We start from the raw sequence: 22,275 nt of genomic DNA, 5'->3' as shown, positions 1-22,275 counted from the left end.
GAAGAGAAGTTTTAGAATAGCTTCTGGGGTTAGTGGATAAGGAATCAATAAGGGAGGAATAAAAGGGCTCCCTTGCTCCCGTGAGGGCATAGTTGAGGTCTGATAATGTGAATTTGTAATGTACTCAATTAGCAGTTCTGAGGTTTTCTCCAGCTTCACTCAGTAGTTCAGGAAGAGGAACACAAGAGACTATTGGTAATAGTAAATCTTGGTTGAGGTTTGGCAAGAGAAAAAGGGCAATAAGACAAGAGGGTAAGGGATCCAAAATCAGAGGACAGTACAAGGTTGAACTGGCTAATTCTTAGGTTGAGGTTGGAGAGATAGGAAAGTAAAGTCAGAACAAGAATAATGGACTGAGAAAGTAGTGAAGGGTAGAGGAAATGGAGGTCCTGAAAAGGGTGAAGAAAAGATATAGGAGACACAAGGAGAGGTGGAATGAAAGGAGGTTATGGTCAGAGAGGGAAATGTCAGTTTCTAATTAGGGAACTAGAACACTTGTGAGTGAGGGTGAGATCTAGTGTGTGACCATTCTTATGTATGGCTAACACAGAGTTATGGAGAAGAGTATAGAACATAAGGAGGTTGAGAAAACTGGAGGTTAAGGAATATGAAGGAACATCTACATGGATATTAAAATCCCTCAGTATGATGGCAGTAGTTGAGGTGGAGAGAGAAATATGTACTGAACTCTTGAAGTCTGTTGTCAGCTGGGCCAGATTTGGGCTGGTGTAGATACCCCTGACCTCCTCACAGAGACATTTCTAATTACTATAGGCTAAAGGTAACTTACCATCGAGGTGGTTTTTCTGCATAGAGTACTGAAGTGGGATGTATGTGCAATTCATGATCATCACGGATAGTCCTTAGAAATTTAAAAATAAATTAAGTCCAATCAACACTTAAAAGTTTGCAGCCAGATTCTCCTATAGACATGCTTTATACCTTAATGACGAAAAGAGAATAAACTTCAAATATACACAAAGAAAATACTTTTCCCCCCATCTCATTTTTTTTCTCCTTTTCCCTCCCTCCTTTTACCCCCAAAGACTAAACCATTGTAGGAAAGGAAAAGAAAAAAAGCAGTATGTACACAGCCTTTTTAATATCTGACATTAAATGCCTACTTTCTGTGTTCATCTTTATGACCTTTTTGATTGGATATAGTGCTGTATTTTCAGTATTCCTTTATTCATTGATAATGTCGTAAAATATTAGTTACCTATAAGCGCCAGTGGAATGAAACTTAGCAGCATTAGCAAAGAATCCAGAGACGATACACTTTAGAACAGGATCTGGGTCACCTAAACAGTTAAAAAAAAAATACAACCTATAAATCAATCATCCATCAGATATTTTTATTTTATTCAACTAATGTTTAAATGAACAATCGTGGAGGTATTTTTGATCATGTATTTAAATTTTACAAACATCCAATAATAGCACAAGTGCAACATAAAATCAAGAGATAAATATTATATACATTTCAATCATAAAACAAGTCACAAGAAAACATCATAGAACACTGTATATAAATTAATAAAGAAATACAAATGCTTTTCAATATGTTCTTCTCAACAGTTCAATCTGTAAACTGCCTTACTTGTTACAGGCTGTATATTTATGTCCCTGTTTCTTCTGATGAAGTCCCACACAGTCAACTTCTTCATCAGACTAGCATACCTAAAGAAAGATCTTTAAGGCCTCCACCATCGGTACACTGCAGTATATATACCCTATAGACTTCCTGGGCTAGTTACTGCAAACTATCTGGAACAGCCTGGCTGTTTGGAAGGCAGAACCTATATATTCAGCCAAGAGTACAGCTACAGAAAGATTTAGTTCTATCCTGCCCTGTAGTTTCCTTGAGTCATCTTCTGGCTTAGCCTCATACTACCCATCAGCTTCTCCAGCTTCCTACCTTCACAAACTGAAGGAATTTGAGGATCATGGTGACTTTATAAGCTGCAGGTTCAAAAGTATCATCATCAGTTAGGAGGAGAGAAAATAGGTATTTAAAAGAGCGTCAAGATTCTAGTAAAAAAAATTCCATGAATAAAGAAAATGTCTCTCTTGTAGATCTAAAATTTTGTTTTTGGTTTTACTTTAGTAATTTATTTTTAGTTTTCAACATTCACTTCCACAAGATTTTGAGTTCCAAATTTTCTCCCCATCTCTCCCCTCCCCTCCTACCCGAAACAGTGTGACTTCCTATTACCCTTCTCCCAATTTGCCCTCCCTTCTATTACCCCTCCCACCCCCTTCTCTTATCCCCTTCCCTTCTATTTTCCTGTAGGGCAAGATAGATTTCTATACCCCATTGCCTGTATATCTTATTTCCCAGCTGCATGTAAAAACAATTTTTTAATATTTGTTTTTAAAACTTTGAATTCTACATTCTCTCCCTACTTTCCTCTCCACCCACCCTCACTGAAAAGGCAAGGAATTCAATATAGGTTATACATTTGTAGTCATGCAAAACACTTCCATAACAGTCACGTTGTGAAAGACTAAGTATATTTACTTCCATCCTATCCCATACCCCAATTTATTCTATTCCTTCCTTTGATTCTGTCCCTCCTCAAAAGTGTTTGCCTCTGATTACCACTTCCTCCCATCTGCCCTCTCTTCTATCATCTCCCCTTCTCTTATTCCCTTCCCTTCAACTTTCCTGTAGGGCAAGATAGATTTTCATACCCAATTGAGTGTGTATGCTATTCCCTCCTTAAGCCAGATCTGATGAGAGTAAGGTTCACTCATTCCCTCTCACCTCACCCTCTTTTCCCCTCCATTGTAAAAGCTTTTCTCTTGCCTCTTTTATGTGAGATAATTTACCCCATTCTACCTCTCCCTTTCTCCTTCTCCCGTATATCTCTCTTACCCCTTAATTTTATTTTTTAGATATCATCCCTTCATATTCAACTCACCCTGTGCCTCTGTCTATATATTCCCTCCAACTACCCTAATACTGAGAAAGATCTCATGAGTTACAAATATCATCTTTCCATGTAGGAATGTAAACAGTTCAACTTCAATAAGTCTCTTAGGATTTCTCTTTCCTGTTTACTTTTTCTTGCTTCTCTTTTTTTTTTTAAGGGAGCAGAAAAGAATGGTTTATTATGATCTCAAGAAAGGGCATCTTCCTTCTGACAAATAGTCAGGGAGGAGAAGCAATTTACAAAAGGAAATGGTGAAGTTATAAAGTCCTAACAAGGATTTCTCCCCCACCCCCACTTTGACCCTTTTTTCCCATTGGCTAGGAAGTCAGGTGCACAAATCTAAGCTCGGCAATCTACTTCTAGTACCAGAACAAAGAAACAGTAGACCACCTAATGTACATTTGAGAAAGCACTTCTGTCCTTATTTGGCATATCTTTTTTTTTTTTTACTTAAAAAAATGCTTTATTAACTTCTGATTTACATCATTCGTTTCTGCCAGATTTTGAGTTACAAATTTCTCCCCGCTTTTCCCCCACCCACTGCCCAAAATAGCAGTCCCACAGGATATGCCCTCCTCCCATCTGCTCTCTCCCATATTTTCTCCCATACCCCTTTCGACTTTTCCAGTGGATCTCTATGCCTCAGTGCCTATATATCTTATTTCCCAATTACATGTATAAGATGGTATTATTAATAGTATATATGTATGTATGTATATACATACACACATATATATGTACATATATATATTTGAATATTTTATTTTAAAACTTTCAATTCCAGATTCATTCCCTTCCTTCCCCGTCACCCACCCCCACTGTGAAGACAAGCAGTTCAGTATAGGTTGTACATGTGTGGCTAACGCAAAACAACAACATAGAAGATATATTGTAAAAGACTGACTACACTTCCCTCCCTCCCTTCCCACCTCCCACCCACTCCACTCTCCACCCTGATCCCGTCCCTTTTCAAAAGTGGGTGCTTCCAACTTCCCTCCCCCCGAGCCTGCCCTCTCTTCCATCATTCCCCCCTCATCCCCTTCCCCCCTATTCTCCTGGAGGGGGACATACCCTTTTTCATTTGTATTTCACTCCCTCCTCAAGCCAGATTCAATGGGAATAAGGTTGACCCATTCCCTTTTGCCTTCCTATTCTTCCCCTCCATTGTAACCATTTTCCCTTGCCTCTTCTGTATGAGATAGTTTACCCCAATCTCTCTCCCCATCTCCTCTCATTATATTCCTCTCACCTCTTAATTTCACCTTTTATGTATCATCCCTTCCTGTTAAATTGGTCCTGTGCCCTCTATCTATGTATACCTGTAAACATATATACACACATTCACATATGTATTCATATGCCCATATACCCTCATATATATATATATATATATATATATATATATATATATATATTTCTAATCCCTTCAACTACTGAGAAAAGTTTCACAAATTACAATTACTGTTTTCCCATGTGGGAATGTTAATAGTTCAACTTTGATAAGTTTCCTACAATTTCCTTTCCCTGTCCACCCTCTCTTGCCTCTTGTATCTGAATGTCAAACTTTCTATTCAACTCTGGTTTTTTTCAGCAAGAACGCTTGAAAGTCCTCTATTCCACTGTATGACCATATTTTCCCCTGAAACATGATACTCAGTTTTGCTGGGTAGGTGACTCTTGGCTTTAATCCCAGCTCCCTTGACCTCCGGAATATCACATTCCAAGCCCTTTGATCCCTCAGTGTAGAAGCTGCCATACCTGGGTTATCCTGATTGTGTTTCCACAATATTCAAATTGTTTCTTCCTGGCTGATTGTAATATTCTCTCCTTAATCTGGGTATTCCGGAACCTGGCTATAATATTCCTAGGAGTTTTCTTTTTGGGATCTCTTTCAGGAGGTGATCGGTGGATTCTTTCAACCTCCACTTTGCCCTCCAGTTCTAAAACATCAGGGCAGTTTTCTTTTGAGAACTTCCTGGAGGATGATTTCTAGGTTCTTACCTTGGTCATGGCTTTCAGGTAGTCCAATAATTTTTAAATTATCTCTCCTGGATCTATTCTCCAGGCCAGTGGTCTTTCCCATGAGACATTTCACATTGCCTTCTATTCTTTCGTTTGGATCCGTTTAACAGCATCCTGATTTCTCATAAAGTCATTAGCTTCCATTTGCTCCAATCTAATTCTGAAGCAATGATTCTCCTCATTGAGCTTTTGACATTCTTTTTCCATCTGGCAAATTCGGCTTTTTAAGGCATTCTTCTCCTCATTGCCCTTTTGAGCCTCCTTTGCCATTTGAGTCAGTCTGGTTTTTAAGGTATTATTTTCCTCAGTCAGGCTGCTGACTCTCATTTCATAATTTTCTTGCATCGTTCTCATTTCTCTTCCCAATTTTTCCTCCACTTCTCTTATCTGCTTCTTAAGGTCCTCTATGGCCTGTAACCAGCTTGTATTTTCCTTTGAAGCTTTTGGTGCAGGAGTTCTGACTTCACTGTTTTCCTCCTGTTCCATGCCTTGCTCCTTCTTGTCCCCAAAATAGGAGTGTAATGTTGGAATCTTCTGTCTGCTTTGTTTCTTTTGCCTGCTCATTTTGCCACTCAATTACTTGACTTTGGGGCTTTTTTCCACAGTAGGACTCTGCCACCAGACAGGGGAGCTTTCATCCCAAACACTGGGGTTTTCTCAGCTGCCTGAGGTATTAGATGGGTGCCCTCTCTGAGGTCTCACACGCTCTGGCAAGCTGGACACATACCCTAGGACCTCCACCCTAGACTGCAATCCAGATCCAAGCAGGTTAAAGCAAGAGCGATTACCCCTCAGACTGGTGCTTGGTCCCTCTACACTGTGCAGGCCAGGAGCTGAAGCTGCCAACTGGCGCTGGCTGGCTGTGTCTCAGTGGCTTCTCACCCCAGGGGTAAAAGCCACGCACTCCCACTTACTGGTCCCAAAGTCCAGACTGCACTGGCCTTCACATCTATTTGTTGATAAATCTGGAAACTGCCACAGCTGCTGCTGTTCTAGAATCCCTCTGGACACAGCTGGTCAGGCTTTCCCTGGGCGTGGTGCTGGGCTCGGCTCCCAGAGTGCTGCGCTGGATTCCTGCTGGCCTGCTGGGCTGTCCTCAGTGGGAGGTTAGCTTCTCTGTGTCATTTTGTGGGTTCTGCATCTCCAAAGTTTGTTTAGAGTCCCCTTTTTACATGGATTGGGGAGGGTGGAAGCTGGAGCTGCGGGAAGGTCATGCTTCTACTCTGCCATCTTGGCTCCACCACCCCCCCCCCCCTTTTTGCTTCTCTGGATTCCATATTTGAAAGACAAATTTTCTATTCAGCTCTGGTCTTTTCATCAAGAATGCTTGAAAGGGGGGCAGCTAGGTGGTGCAGTGAGTAAAGCACCAGCTCCAGAGTCAGGAGGACCTGAGTTCAGTTCTGACCTCAGACACTTAATACCCACACACACACAAAAAAAAACTAGCGGTGTAACTTTGGGCAAGTTACTTAACCCCAACTGACCTCCAAAAAGGCAAAAAAAAAAAAAAAGAATGCTTGAAAGTCCTCTATTTCATTGAATATCTGTTTTTTTCCCCTAAAGTATTAAACTCAGTTTTGCTGGGTAGGTGATTCTTGGCTTTAATCCTAGCTCCTTTGACCTCTGGAATATCATATTCCAAGCCCTCCACTCTCTTAATACAGAACCTGCTAAATTGTGTGTTATCCTGATTTTGTTTCCAACAATATTTGAATTGTTTCTTTCTGACTGCTTACAATATTTTCTCCTTGACTTAGGAACTCTGGGATTTGCTACAATATTTCTAGGAGTTTTCCTTTTGGGATCTCTTTCAGGAGGTGATCAGTGGATTTTTTCAATATCTATTTTCCCCTCTGCTTCTAGAATATCAGGGCAGTTTTCCTTGATAATTTCTTGAAAGATGATGTCTAGATTCTTCTTCTGATCATGGCTTTCAGGTAGTCCAATAAATTTAAAATTCTCTCTCCTGAATCTTTCCAGGACAGTTGTTTTTCCAATGATATAGTTCACATTTTCTTCTATTTTTTTCATTCTTTTGATTGTTTTTTAATTTCTTGATTTCTCATGAAGTCATTAGCTTTCATTTGCTCCATTCTAATTTTTAAGGAATTATTTTCTTCAGTGAGCTTTTGGACCTTCTTTTTCATTTGACCAATTCTGCCTTTTAAGGCATTCTCCTCATCGGCTTTTTTGGAATCTCTTTTGCCATTTGGTCTGGTCTATTTTTTGAGGTGTTATTTTCTTTTTCTTTTCTTTTTTTAAGCAATCGGGGTTAAGTAACTTGCTCAACGTTACACGGCCAGTTATTTCTGGGTGTGGTGCTAAGTGTCTGAGCCTGGGATTCGATCTCCAGGTCGTCCCAACACTGGAGCCGGTGCTCTTACTCGCTGAGCCACCTGGCCGCCCCTAGAGGTGTTATTTTCTTCAGCATTTTTCTGAGTCTCCTTTTAGCAAGCTACTGACTCATCTTTCATGATTTTCTTGCATCACTCTCATTTCTCTTCCCATTTTTTCCTCTACTTCTCTTACTTGATTTTCAAAATTCTTTTTGAGCTCTCCCATGATCTGCAACCAATTCATATTTTTGTTGGAGGCTTTGGATGTAGGAGCTTTGACTTTGTTGTCTTCTTCTGGTTATATATTTTGATCTACCTTGTCACCAAAGTAAGATTCTATCGTCTGATTTTTTTCCTGCTACTTGCTCATTTTCCTAGGCAATTATCTGACTATTTAGCTCTTTATTAAAGTAGGTCTTTGGTTCAAGTTTAGAGGGTGTATGGTCCCATGCTTTAGGGGTTTTGTGCAGCTATTTTCAGAGATACTTTTAGAGATCTGTAAATTTTCAGTTCTTCCAAGGTTGCATGATCAAAGGAGAAGTGTTTACTCATTTCCTGGACTATGCTCTGGTCTGTGAGTGACCACAAGCACTCTTTTCTGCCTTGGAACTATGAGCCACAAGCTCTTCCACACCAATGCTCCTCCTCGCCCCAGGACCACCACCCAGTACTGCAACCTAGAATGAAGCACGGGCAAAGCAAGAGAATCCTGCCTCAGCACCAGCAAAGAGATCCCTGCAATCCCCCTCTGATCAGCAGCTCAATCCCCCAACTGTCTATGGGCCAAGAGCTCTGGAAGCAGCCACTGCCACCATCATCTCCACAACCCCAGGGTTGGGGCTGAACTGTTCTCCTCTCTCAGGTTCAAGAGACCTTAGCCTACTGACCTTCTAAATCATCTTTGGCATTTGTAGGTTAAGAAGTCTGGAAATCACCACAGTTGCCAGTGATTGAATGCCCTGAGGGCCTGTTCCTCCCTTTTTTGTGCCAGCATGGCCAGTGGTGATCTGTGCACCTCTCCCAACCTAGCACAACAGACCTATCCTGTGGACCTTCCAGGTTGTCTTGGGCTGGAAATTTGTTTCACTCTGTCATTTTGAGGGTTCTGTTGCTCTAGAATTTGTTTAGAGCCATTTTTACAGGCATTTGGAGGGAGTTGGGGAAGAGCTCAAGCAAGTCCCTGCTTTTACTCTGTCATCTTGGCTCTACCTCTAAAATTTTTAAAAACAAATGTAGCTAAATGACCAGAGTTCAGCTCAAGTAAACACTGAACTAAATAATTTGATTTGGCTAGATTTATTAAAATTTTACAACTTAAACTTTTCGAACTCAACCATTCAATTATACCTCTGGTGCCTGATAGTGCAATCTTTCCCTTCTCTCATGCAAAGTCTTTATTTATGAAGTTTTCTTTTAAGGAGTTTTTCATATTTTCCTATCAAAATTTGTAGAAAATAACATTATTTGAAACAATTAACTTTACTCTCTTCTTTGTTTTCCTAATGCTAAAAAGTATATTCATTTTATACTACTGCAGCCTGCAAACGTTAAAATACATGAGAACAACTCTTATGATTACAATCTGTATATAAAAGTGAAGAGTCCAGAGTGAACAGAGGGAGGAGAAAGAAAGAGAAAAGACAGGGGGAGACAGGAGAAGAACTTTCAGAAAAGTAGTAAACATTTTAGAAACAAATATCTAGGGTTTTCCAATGTCTAAGTCTATAATCTTACCTTGAACATAGATGTATACAATCATCATATAGGCTACAAAAAGTTATTTTTAAAAGTATATACATTACAAATGATTGGAACCAGGGCATTGTTCAACATTCACTAGAAGAGCTGGGTTAAGTCCCATACAAATAGAAGCATAAGAAAATTGCCCCAACTTCACCTTTCTTCAACTGCAAACACTTACATCTATCAATCCAATAACAATAAGATACAATCAAGATTTCAAAGGTTCATTTTCAATACAAGGGGGTCATTTTCTTTGAAGAATCCTACTGCAATTATCTAAAATCCCAATTATTTATCCAAGTAGTCACTAAAAGATATCAGACTAATGCATATTTGAATAAATTCTAAAGAAACCTGAAAATTCAGCTCTTTAAAAAGGTTTTAAGAAATGAAAACTTCATTTTGCATTTAGTGTTCTGCATTTTGCTGAATAAATGACAGTGCTTTTCATAAACATAAAAAGATTTTCTAAAGCATCCATCTAACCTCCTCTTGTAGAGGTCATCTGAGGAAATAAAATTCATACCAAATGTTCTCTGAAGTGGATATTAGTGGATGTTAATTTGTTAGCCATCAATTTTTCTTTGGAAATCTGTCTCTGAAATCATAATAAATAGTCATGGGAAAACATAATTTGATATTCAAAAGCTTATTGCATATTCAACTTGTCATTTATAACCACAGCTTGTAAAATAAAATTGCAGTTATAAGGATTGCAAGTTGCTCTCTGGAAAAATCTGCCCTTAGAAAGAAAGAGAAGTCAGTGGAATAGAAAGGGAAAAACTTTGCCAGCACCTCTGACATTAATAACTGTGACTGGGGTGAGTCACCTAACCTCTTGAACTTGACTTTCTTCATTACAGGAGAGGAAGACTGTAGTGTCTCCTGCACAAGGTTGTTATGAGGATCAGAAATGTGAAGACCTTTTGTAAACCTTAAAGCATTAAATTAAAACTCCAGTGTCACTGATATTTATAAAGAAAACTTTAGAACAAGACAAACAGAACTCAGGCTGCTCTTACCTTCACTAGATCTCTTTGGTATTTTAAACTTGACGAGAAGCTTCTTCAGTTGCTCCCTCACAGCCACAGCCCTCGTAAGCCCCTTGTAGTTAAGGAAATGCTCTTGACACCACTGAGAATTCCTGCTGTGCTGCAAGACAAAGAAAGGGGAGGGAGCAGGGGACAGAGGGAGGAGGAAGAAAGAGGAGAGGAGGAAACGAGCAGAGCAGAAGAGGGGGAGGAAGAGGGAAAGAGAAAGGCAGGCAGGGACAGAAGGAGGAAGGAGAAAGAAAGGGGAAGGGAACAGGGGACAGAGGGAGGAGGAAGAGAGAGAAGAGAGAGGAGGAGACGAGCAGAGCAGAGAAGAGGGAGAGCAGAGGAGAGGGAGGAAGAGGGAAAGAGAAAGGCAGGCAGGGACAGAAGGAAGGGGAATGGATAACAGTGAGGAGGAAAAGGAATGGGAGAAGGTGGAAGAAGAGAAGTTGCAGACAAAGAGAAAGCTGTAAAAAATAAACAGCAATAGCATTCATGTGGAATACATATGAAAAGGAAGTGCCTGCTTATTTAATGTGCTGTTTAGTCATTTCAGTCATGTCCAATTCTTTATAACCCCATTCGGGTTTTCTTGACAAAGATACTGGACTGGTTTGACATTTTCTTCTCCAGTTCATTTTACAAATGAGGAAACTGAGGCAGGGTTAAGTGACTTGCCTAGGATCACACTGCTAGCGATGTGAATTCAGAAAGATGAGTCTTCCTGATTCTAGATCAAACTACAGTCAACTTACTTATTATTTTATCCAAAAGTGATCATTTTCCCTTTAAACAAGCACCTTGAAACTTTTGTGCAGCTTTAAAGCAAAATTTTTGCTCACGGATGCATCTCTAAAATTATATGTAAATTAATGGGGAGATGATTTAACTAATGAAAACTCAATTTGTATAGAAGTTTTCAATATATTAGAAAGCAATATACCTAACTGCGTAAAATGGGCTACACTTGTAGTTATATTCCACCGTCAATAAGAAGCTATAGATATTAGCTTAAACTATGAAAAGCAAGATCCTTTTTTGGACATATGCTTTAAAAAATTTAATGTGTAAAATTTATCCATTAGATTTTAAAACATTAATTTTTTTTCCTGAAAGTCTTTTCTTAACTGGATCTTAACCTTCTCTAAATATGCAGTGACATTTAATTTTAATGTTTTATCTTTTATAAGGCCACATTCTAGAAATGAATTGGATTTTTTTTTTGCCTTTTTTTTTTTTTGTATGGCAATTGGGGTTGTGACTTGCCCAAAATCACATGGCTAGTAAGTATGTCAAGTGTCTGAGGTCACATTTGAACTCAGGTCCTCCTGACTTCAGGGCTGGTGTTCTATTCACTGCACCACCTTGCTGCCCCAATGAACTGTTTTTAAATCCATAAAATCTTAGCCTCTATTTTTTCCCTCACTACTCCTTACATAATAGAAGGCAGTGTGATTTTATGGAAGGAACATTGAACTTGGAGTCAGAGGACATGGATTTTTATCCTCGTTCTACTTAGGCAAGCCCATTCCCCTTGTTGGGTCTCAATGTCCTCTTAAAAACATGAGAAGACTGAATTAAAAGATCTCAAAAATCAAATGATCTCTTTTAGGTCTATATCCAGACTCAGAAATTTAAGTCGTCCAATAGCGTAACTTCTTTAGCAGGTTAAATATGAGTTACAATGATAACTTGAATTCAGCTATATTTATAGCATATAACATTAAACATAATTCAGAACTGATAAGATGTATGTGTACTCATGGATTCTTGCACTAAATATAATCCTTATGTTTGTTAAAGTTTTATAAGTTCTCTAAGTTTTAATGGAACAGCCAATGTGTGAAAATTTCCTGGATAGTCTCACTATACCAAACTTTAAAGTTTTAGTCTTGAAAAACTCATCCACACACTCACTCATTCAGAACAGGAGGTAACTGACAGTCTTAATGGGTATTTAGAGACATTTCACAAGACTAGTAGCAAGACCAGATTAAGAGGACTGAGAATCCTGGAGAATGCTGAACAGTTAGCTTACTAACTCATTCATGTCTAAAGTTAATGATTCTCCTACTCTAACCAACAATATAATTAGAAAACTGAACCAAAGAGGCCAATTAGCCAGAGATTGTGGAGATATTCCTATGAAAATAAATAAGAAAAATAGTTCATAGTTTCACCACTATCTTCATAAAACTTTATCTTCAGGGACTTGTGTTCACCTAGCAAAAACAATATGCTAAGCACTTTAACTAGCTTACTTTGATAAAAGCTTCATATACGTTAAGCATAGTAAGATGGTCACCCTCCTCCACAGCAAATTTTCGGTGTTCCCGCATCTGAAAGAAGAAAAATATTTTAAATCTTTATGCAAATAAACTATAATGTAGTTATTACTCATCTACTGTCTTGTCTTCTATGTCTTCTCTTTTAGAGAAGCAACATCAAACTTCCCCCCTCCCCCCAAGGGCTCCATGCTTGCTCTAATTTCTCTCTCCATACACCAAGATCCTGGGCAATGGTCACCTATCCCATAGATTCAATTACCACTTTACATGCAGATACTATCAAAATCTACTTGTCCTGCCCAGAATTCTTACCTGTCATCTAATATAGCACTGAATTTCCACCCTCTTCAGCTGTTTTTAAGTGTTGCTACTAGCTACACTGGCCCAAAGTTCTGTCCATACTTAATACTTCGCAATCATACTATGGCTTTCCATTTCTCTAAGGATAGCACATAAAAACTCAATTCTTTGTTACAAAGGATTTTGAGTTTGTGTGTTTTTTTAAACCAAAACACCTTGGACTACCTCTCTTCTCAGATCACTTTACCTACTTCCTTTATTCCTCTCAGACAAGTTTACTCAACATTCCACTTTATCCACTTTATGTTTTATTTATAAGAAAGGAATGAGTTAAGATTTTGTTGCATATGGTACTATATTAGGCTATGTAGTGATAAACAATGTTCTTGCAATCTAGGAGGGCATAAATAAATGAAGTGGTCAAGCTGAGGCTTAGGAAGTGATGATGGGACACTCACATTTATATGACACTTAAAGGCTAGCAAATCATTTTTTTTTCCTCAAAACCCTATGAGGTAGGTAGGGCAAGAATAATTATCCTCATTTTACAGATGAGAAAATTGAGGCTCTGAGAAGAAGACTCTTCCAATGTCATACAGATGCAATGAATAATCATAGGGTCTTGAGGTAAGAGCTATCAATGCAATGATCAAAGTGATTTCTAGATAAGACAACAATGTCAAAGTAGTATATACTCAGCAGAGGAGCTGAATGAGAAAGTTTAAAAACAGATGATAGATGACAGATGTCTGTGACAACATAGATATAAAACACTGCATACAAAAGAAATTGTGAAGGAAGGGGTGGCAGGATTTGGCAATAAGAGTGGAAATGTGCAGTGATGGATAGAAATGAGAGGAAGGTTATCTTAAGGCTGAAAAGTTGTGATAGTGAAAGAATAATGATTATGACTAGTGATAGAAAAAAATGGACCAAAAGTAGAAAGATGTGCTTTCTCTTCAATAACTTTTGATGATGTAATCAACACTGAACAAGTTGGCTGAAATTCATTTAGAATTAATATAAAAGTTGGACTTACAGCCTGAGTTTTCTGATTTGGTGGAATTACAAAGACATTCTGAATCTGCATCATGGCCGCAATGCTCAAAATCTCCTGAGAACAGCCAAAATTTCCTGTAAGACAAGTGGCAGTCCTGACTGATAGCATAAAATTTCTCAAAGAATACTTGGTTAAATCTTCTGGGTACTATACTGTTAACTCATTAAGTTGCAAACTGTTTTTGTATCAAAAATATGACACATGAAGCAAAAATGCTTACAATATTTAATGCATTATTTGTAATCTAGAGGCAAGGCAGGCATTAAGAAATTTATAGAAATGCATTATAAGACAACATGGAGGTTCTGATAAGAAAGCAGCTAGACTATTAACCAAGTAGGAGAGGTCCAGGCTATAGGTATCCACCTTTACGTGGTGTTGTTTCCCTCTAGCTCCAAAGCTCTCTCTCCCTGCTACCAATGGGGATACTCCATAGCCTGGCCTGTAGGATTAGGAGGAAGAAAAGAGGCAGGGAACACATGGCTATTGACACTTTTGTTTGTTCTTGTGATTTTTTGAGACCATTAGCTTCTGTTTTGAAACATCCACCCTCCAAGTAGAGACTCACTTGAAATCACAGAATATTAAAAGCTAGAAATTACTTCAGAGATTACTTAGACAAACCTGCATTAACAAGTGAGGAAACTGAGGTCTAGAAGGGTGAAATGACTTGCCCAAGGTCATAGTGTGAATAAGTGGCAGAGCTGGGACTCAAATCCAAGCATTTCAACAATGAGTCCATTGTTCTCTCCACTCTGCACTTTCCTCCCTACCTAACCAAGTCCTCCAAAGCTCTACAAGCCAGTCACAGACATTCCACAGGATCAGAAAATCACCCCAACTATCTGGAAAAGTGCTGTACCCTGGGGGCAAAGTCTGTGGAAAACAGAAGTTGAGAGGAGCATTTAAAGGGGAAAAAATTAATGGTATACTGATGGGGTCCCTTCTCAGTTTTCATCAGCTTCACAAACCTTTGCCATTTGCCTCAGAAATGATAAGTTAGAATGGCTTTAGTTATGCCACACTTAATCTTGCCTCCCAAAACGCAGCAGCTTAAGAGGAAGGCTTTGTCAGTTGTCCCAAGACTCAAAATATGCTTAATTAGCCTCTCACTGTACTCAGGTTTATGTCTTCAGGATCTGAGAATTGTGTTGTTAATAAGAAGAAATACCTTTCTCTATCAAGGAATAGAAAAAATAGTTTATAGTCAGAAAAATTCCTCCCAAAGTCTTCCTTTACAGAAGGGTCAGAAATTTTAGCTAACCTTTCATTGTCCATTAGCTGATCTGCTTGGTTTTAATTCCACGAACATCATGACTCCATACCAGGTACATTCTTCCATGCTCCTTTTCAGCTTCCTTTTGTATATTTTTCTTACCCCATTAGATTGTAAATTCCTTGAGAGCAAAGGCTATCTTTTTTTTCTTATACAAACTTATGCATTTAGCACAGTTGCAGGCACACAGTAGGTGCTTAATAAATGTTTACTGACTACTAACTAAAAATGTTCACATTATAATTTTTTTAATCAAATTAATTTTTGCCCTTAAAATTAAAAAATCTGTAAAGAGAGACTGAGCATTCTCTCATCTGACTAGTATATAACCTCATACAATTTCCAAGATTAGGACTAGAACAGATATTTCTCAAATCACTCAAGTTTAGGCTAAATACCTCTTAGTAATATGAATGTGATTTCTTACCTGACATCCTATGTCACAATTTAGAATTCCTTAATTTTCTTTTTTTTTTTTAGAATTCCTTAATTTTCAAGTCTATAATAGTAAATGGGGATAAAAAAATTTCTTTCACAAACTAAAATGAATAATAGCTATTTGTTTATTCCTACCTGATTCTAGCAACATCTTTGCAAACATGGGATTCAAAGGAAACTCTGCTATTCTCATGCCAAGAGGTTCAGTTAGGTGACAGTGTTTGTCTAAACCTGCCAAAAGAATGGAATTATAAATTAATGAGTATGGGTTTCTGTTTTGAAAAAAAAGCAAAGAAAAGAACATTTATGGAATATATTGAACAAAGAATACCATTGAATGTGGAAGCAATGTTTGCTAAATTGAATGCTGCATGACTAGTTAAAACAAACTGATTATTCATTTATAGTCTTGGAGGTAATTTTTATAAAGAATATTGCAGGAGAATTGTATCCTCCATATGTGCCATCAATGAAAAAAAAATGACCCCTCTCCTCAGGCCAGATAACTACCTGTCAGGTATGATACAGAAGGAATTTCTCTTCATGTATGAGTTGGATTAGGTGATTATGAAGGTCCCTTCTAACTCCAAATTTTGTGATTTTATAAGTAGGTATATTTCAACATATACCCTAAGCAATCATAAAAATGAAATAAGAATAACTTGGACCTTCAGGCTGCTGAAGTGAGGACCTAGGCACAGCATTCTAATTAAGTAAGGTTATATTACTTCAGAATAAAATGTCTTATATGCAACTGAAAGATATAGATGGGCCTGCCTTTGGGACTAGGTATGATATCACAGGTCTATGGGAAAACCAAAATAAAGGCGCTAGAAATCAGCAATAGAAAGTACTGGAAAGGATATCAAGGACTAAGATAGAAGGGAAGAGTGGTCAGCATGAACTGAAGAAAGAATGAGGACAGTAGTGGCTCTAGTGAATACCATGTACCAGGGCTACAAAGTCGAAAGAAGCCCTTCTCTGTTGGAATGAAGGAGCAAGGAGTCATTTAAAAGAGACAACAGTGAAGTAGGGATTATGGTCATACAGGGTAAGAAAGGAAAAGATAGATAAGAAAAGAACTGGATAAATATGCTGATTTCTTTAAGCAGTAACTATAAATACTCCCAAGTACATAAATCTTCTCCTCATTTATAGGTTTTTATGACTTATCAATGTTTATATGTTGTACTTTTGGGAGAAGGCTAAAAAAAAGGTATAGTACCAAGAATAAGAAAAAGAAAAGGATCTAAAATGTCCAAAACCTTTGACCCAGAGATTTCACTCCTAGGTATATACCCAAAGGAGGTCACCAACAAAAAGAAAGGTTCTATATATGCCAAAATATTTATAATAGCACTTTTTATGGGAAAGAACTGAAAACAAAGTAGATGCCCATTAAATGGGGAATGGCTAAACTAATTATGGTGCATGAACATGAATATTACTATACCTGTGAGAAACAATGAATATGATGAATACAGAGAAGCATAAGCATACTAAGACTTATATGAACAGATGCAGAGTGAAGTAAGTAGATCCAGGAAAACAATACACATAATGATTACAACAACGTAAAAGAATAACCATGACAAAACAATCAAAATTTAATGATGCAAAACTTAAAACAACAAGCTTAGGCCCCAAAGAAGAAACATGAGAAGACATCTCTTCTTCCTACTTGTTTGCAGAGGATCAATGATATGGAACATTGCATATAATGTCAGATTTTTCTTTTCAATATATTGAGTGGTTTGGCTAATTATTTTCTCTCTTCCTCTTTTTAAAAAAATTTTTATGAGATAGCACTCTGGGAAGGGGAAGTCTAGGCAATGTAAAAACAAATGTTATTAATAAAAATCTATTTTTAAAAAAGAAAGAGTATTGCCATTACTCTGGCTAGTGGCAGTAGTAAATTAAAATACAATGAGATTAGAGATCTGAGGCAAAGTCATGATTCCCTGACCATAGCTGGGTATGATGGGAATTCATATGGCAATATGAATGGATCAAAACAAATCTCTTCATACAAACATTAAAACCATCCAAAGGGCATTGGCCTACTTGTGGCAATCCATAAATATCACCTTCATACTCTAAAAAAAGCATAGTAAAACCTCAGTTATTATTAACTAGTTGTATGATCTTGTATATGTCACTTAACCCCTACGTACTGTTTCCTTATATGTAAAATGAGAGAAGTGACTAAGAGTTCTTTGAAAGAGTTCTTTCATTATCTCCTTTAATTCTATGCCCTCCTTTTGCTGATTATTTCACATTTTCCTGCATACAGCTTGATTATACATAGTTGTTTGCATCTTGTGTCCCCTATTAGACTGTAAGCTACTTGAGGGCAGAGAGTATCTTTTGACTTTTTTTGTCAAAAAACACTTAGTAAAGTGCTTGGCACACAGTAGGTGTTTAATAAATGTTTTTTGGCCAACTAAAAACACATTCTTCCATGTAGGAAAGGCTACAGAAAAACAGGAATACTAACATTGGTGAAGCTGTGAATTGGTCCAGTCATTCTGGAGAACAATTTGGAATTATGCTAATAGAATGAATGAATGAGTGAAAAAGCATTTATTAAGTGTTTACTATTTGCCAGGCACGTTGCTAAAACACTAGGGATACAAATACAAAAGTAAGACAGTCCCCACTATCAATGAACTCAAATTGTAATTGAGAGGGATAATACACACAGAAAGGTTCAGCGACAGGTTAGAAGGCAATGCCTATGGGTGTGGCGGGCATAGCAGCAGAATAAAGGGTAATGCCAGGTAATTCTATCCTGCTGAAAGGATTATAGATGGTGACTCACTGCTCAGCAAAGTGGCATAAATGGTCCTAGAAGAAAGTGAGAGAAATGGCTTAGAGGGGCTCAGGTCACAATTAAGAAGATTCAGGGACTGGGGCAGAGGGTTAGAAAGAAGTAAGGGTTTGTGGGGCTGGGAATAAGAGGTCACAGTCCCTCTTGGGAAGGAAAAATGGAAGGGGGCAATGGATGAGACTGGAGGGAAGGGCTCTTTGCAGTAACTGCTTTACTGTACCTTCTGGCACTCAAGGGGAACTGGGGAGTAGGGATTAGGAATGGGGAGAAAAAGGGCTCTGGTCCTACTAGTTGGAATTTAGGTGGCAAGTGGGTCAAGGATTAAAATGCCTTAAATGATAATACCCTATAACAGAGACATCCTACTACTATGTGAGGATGTAAAAAACAGAAAGGTCACATATTAATACTACCAAAATATTCATTGCACTGGTTTTGAAGTGGTTAAGAATGGGGAGGAAATGTTGATGCCCATCATCTGAGAAACAGTTAAACAAACTATAGTATGGTTGTGAATATGTGCCATTAAAAAATGATAAACTTGAAGAATTCAGAGAAGCATGAGAAGACAAGCACTGATGTAAAACTGAAGTCGAATAAAATGAATAAAACAAAATACACAATGATTACAAAAATGTAAATAGAATGAACATAAAAATGAAACTGAACACTGTAATTATAATGACCAAGTTTTGCCCAGACAGAAAGATGAAAAAATGTACCTCATTTGAAGAGCATGGGGGCTGAGGCCAGCTCAAACTAGTTCATAAGAAAGGATTGCTAAATTTTCAGGGAGTGCATTTACACCTCAGAAATCAGCAAATGCTACATTATCAGGGCTTGATTTATTGTTTTGTTCATTGTCTAGACTTAAGAAAGTGATGGAGAAAGTATTAATAATATGAATTAAATTTAAAAGTGTCATGGGTAATTTTTTTTTCTGTAATTCTGGCTGTTTGTTATATGTTATAGGAATGTAAATTTTTAAGATCTTCCCTGCCCCTAGGCTTAAGTGCACCTGGAGCCTGTGGTGGGAGGCTTGTTTCTCTGGAGATACTTTGTGATTGGGCAGTGGGTCAAGAAGGTTGTTACATTCTCTGAGCCAGGAGAAGGCTATATAAGCCCTGATGTAAGGCTTTGCTTTGGGGCTCACTTTGAGAAGTGTTGTGTGATTTGACCAGATGAGACTCTGGGCAGCCATCGAGCCTCCCAGCTTTGAAAAACCCAGATGTTGATGTTTCACACTCTGGTAACTATGATTTGGTATGGATGTAATGGCCGGACAGTTTGGAAGCCTGTCTGCTTGAAATATTTCTGTCTGTATACTCTGAAGTTCGGGGTGCTGACCTTTTTCCCCTGAACTAGGTAAATGATGTTTGATTGATTAAAGTAAGCTTGTTAACCCATTCTGAGTTGCTTTCCTTTAGAAAAGCAGATCTAAGAACCTGTGTTGGCAGCCACCCTGGGGACACTGGGGTGCTTGCTGCTATACTGTTAAACACTTATCAATACACCCATTTCTGTCTCCCTTTATTTGCAAAAGAAGAAAACTATAGGTAAAGGCACTGCATATATATCAACAGACTCAAGTGAAGTATTAGTTTGTTTTGCCAAACAATTTTTCCTCTTTTACTTTTTAATCCTTTGTTATAAGAGATGGCTTTCTTGTGAGTTGATAAGAGAGATACATATTTGAAAATCAAGGTGATATAAAAATAAAAAACATCAATACAAATATTTAAAAATCACATTAAAAAAATCAAAATAGAAATGATAGTTCAAAATATATGCCACTGGGGACTTAAACAGATAATTAAGAGTTAATACATAACTGCATGTACTATACAAATTATCCCAAACTCTGACTCAAAAAATTTTAATGTCTGTGTTTACTCTTGGGCTAAAATTAAAGTTAATTTGACTGTCAAAAATCTAGTTGAAGGGGTGGCCAGGTGGCACAGTGAGTAAGAGCACCAGCCCCAGAGTCGGGATAACCTGGGATCGAATCTGAGCTCTGATACGTAGTACCACACCCAGAAATAACTGGCCATGTAACCTTGAACAAGTTACTTAACCCCAACTGCTTAAAAAAAAATCCTGGTGAAAATGGCAAAGCTAAGCATTTCAAAAATCCTATTTTGATTTAAAACTGAAGAAACCCAGAATAAAATAAGTGACAAACAATAAGTAAGGGACCATAAATCATCACTGGCCATGGAGCAATTTGTAAGATGATTACAAATAGGATTCTTTGGTTATTAGCTGATTGTTTTACATCCTGTTTTGGTCTACAACCAAAGTAAATATGAAACTGAATCAATACTCTATTGATAGATGCTTACACACTAGTAAGCAATCACAATTACCCAGATAATTCAAACAAAACTCTAAAGTGACTCATCTCTTTTATGTTGGTGAAAGTGGCCTGTTTAAAAGGAAAACATTAAGTATTGAGGATCAAATAGGTAAATAATGAACTCTCCTAATGGTCTATATCCTATCGTCTTGAGAGTTTCATTATTAAAAAGATCATTTGTCCCTGGACCCAAAACAACTCAACCCCTGAATTTAAAGATTTTAAAAGTGTTTAAAACCAATCAAAAGGTTTTTTTTTGTTTTTTCCTACCTTAAACTTTGACTAGCTGGAGAGTGAATGAGTGAATTCAATAACTTTCAGAGAGGAAATGAAGTTTACAAATAAAGGACAAATGTAAAGAGTATTCCTTTACACAGAACCTAATAAACGTATAAAATGCAAGAAACACTAGCATAGTGCTGTGCATATAATGGCCATTTAAAAATGGTTATTCAAAAGAAGTGAACCTTTAAAATAATTTCTTGCATTTCATAAGTTTATTAGTAATCATATAAGGAATGCTTCTTACATTTTTCTTTCATTCATGAACTTTGATAAATGAAAGTTAACAAATTCTCTATAGCTATAAAAGTAAAAAACAATGACAATTTTATCCTATAATTAGTATTAATGCTTAAAATAAGTCAAAATATGATTTTAAATAAGTTTAATACAATCCAGTATAATACAGTCCCTTAGAACCAGAGTCACTAAAAAAGGAAAATATGTGTATTTTCTTCTACTTTAAATTCAGACTGCGGCTTTCTCTCTATTCTGAGATGAATATCCCCTGGAAAAACCTAACCTATTCTAAGATCTATTCTACCTAAATAGCTTGATTTTGCATGACTCTTCCTAACAATTTATACCTGTGCTGATATACAGTATGACATTAGATATTATCAAAATGATGAGTATAATTTCTTCTTTTTTATAAGTGTGTATTTCCACGTAATGGAATAAGGACATGCCTGTAGAAGAAACTAGTATTTAATGATCTAGTTAGCTTAATGAAACAAAATATATCCTATAAAAGGGACTTCCTCATTTTTTTTTTTTGCTTTTTGGAGGGCAGTTGGGGTTAAGTGACTTGCCCAAGGTCACAAGGCTAGTTTTTGTGGTAAGTGTCTGAGGCCGGATTTGAACTCAGGTCCTCCTGACTCTAGGGCCAGTGCTCTATTCACTGTGCCACCTAGCTGTCCCAACTTCCTCATTTTTTGTCAGTGTATTTGGATCCTCTGAGAGATTCACAGTTTCATCAGTGTGCATGCTCCACTGACATGGATCAAAGACCTTCCATAATTTTTTATACTGTAAATCTTTGCCTGTTTTCCCATGTTATCTTCTATGAAGGCTCAAACCCTTCTTCCTATTCTTTTAATATCACAAATAGCAGTGTACTACTACTTGAATTAGTCTACTATCCACTTATAAGGCTATCATAAGTAAAAACACAATAAGAGAAAAATATGCTCACCTCCCAAAGCATAGAGTAGTTCCAAAGCCTGAACCATAGACTGTGCTGGAGGAGGCTGTAAAAAAAAAATTAAGTTTAAATTAAACTCTTCTGGGACCACTGCTGTGAAACTATAAAGATTTCCTTCCTGAATTCCTGTGTATCTATTCTGTACAACTTTTCCATATTCCTAAAACACA

The 22,275-nt window shown here is 37.5% G+C and overlaps 1 protein-coding gene across 1 annotated transcript in view; it reads right to left on the bottom strand.

Annotated features, from left to right (window-relative positions):
* DHX35 (DEAH-box helicase 35) overlaps positions 1–22,275 on the bottom strand; it is a 65,816-nt gene that overhangs the window by 5,598 nt on the left and 37,943 nt on the right. The window contains exons 14-20 of the mRNA XM_069063559.1: positions 22,097–22,151; positions 15,569–15,664; positions 13,699–13,793; positions 12,333–12,410; positions 10,060–10,189; positions 1,220–1,301; positions 791–862 (exon numbers count right to left, since the gene is read on the bottom strand). Of these exons, the coding sequence (XP_068919660.1) occupies positions 791–862; positions 1,220–1,301; positions 10,060–10,189; positions 12,333–12,410; positions 13,699–13,793; positions 15,569–15,664; positions 22,097–22,151 (608 nt within the window). The remainder of the gene's footprint in view (positions 1–790; positions 863–1,219; positions 1,302–10,059; positions 10,190–12,332; positions 12,411–13,698; positions 13,794–15,568; positions 15,665–22,096; positions 22,152–22,275) is intronic.

Source organism: Petaurus breviceps, unplaced genomic scaffold, assembly GCF_028583685.1.
Source record: "Petaurus breviceps papuanus isolate PSGF00001 unplaced genomic scaffold, PetGlider_PUasm1.0 90591, whole genome shotgun sequence".
Lineage (NCBI taxonomy): Eukaryota > Metazoa > Chordata > Mammalia > Diprotodontia > Petauridae > Petaurus > Petaurus breviceps.
This window is presented reverse-complemented; position numbering and strand designations above follow the sequence as displayed.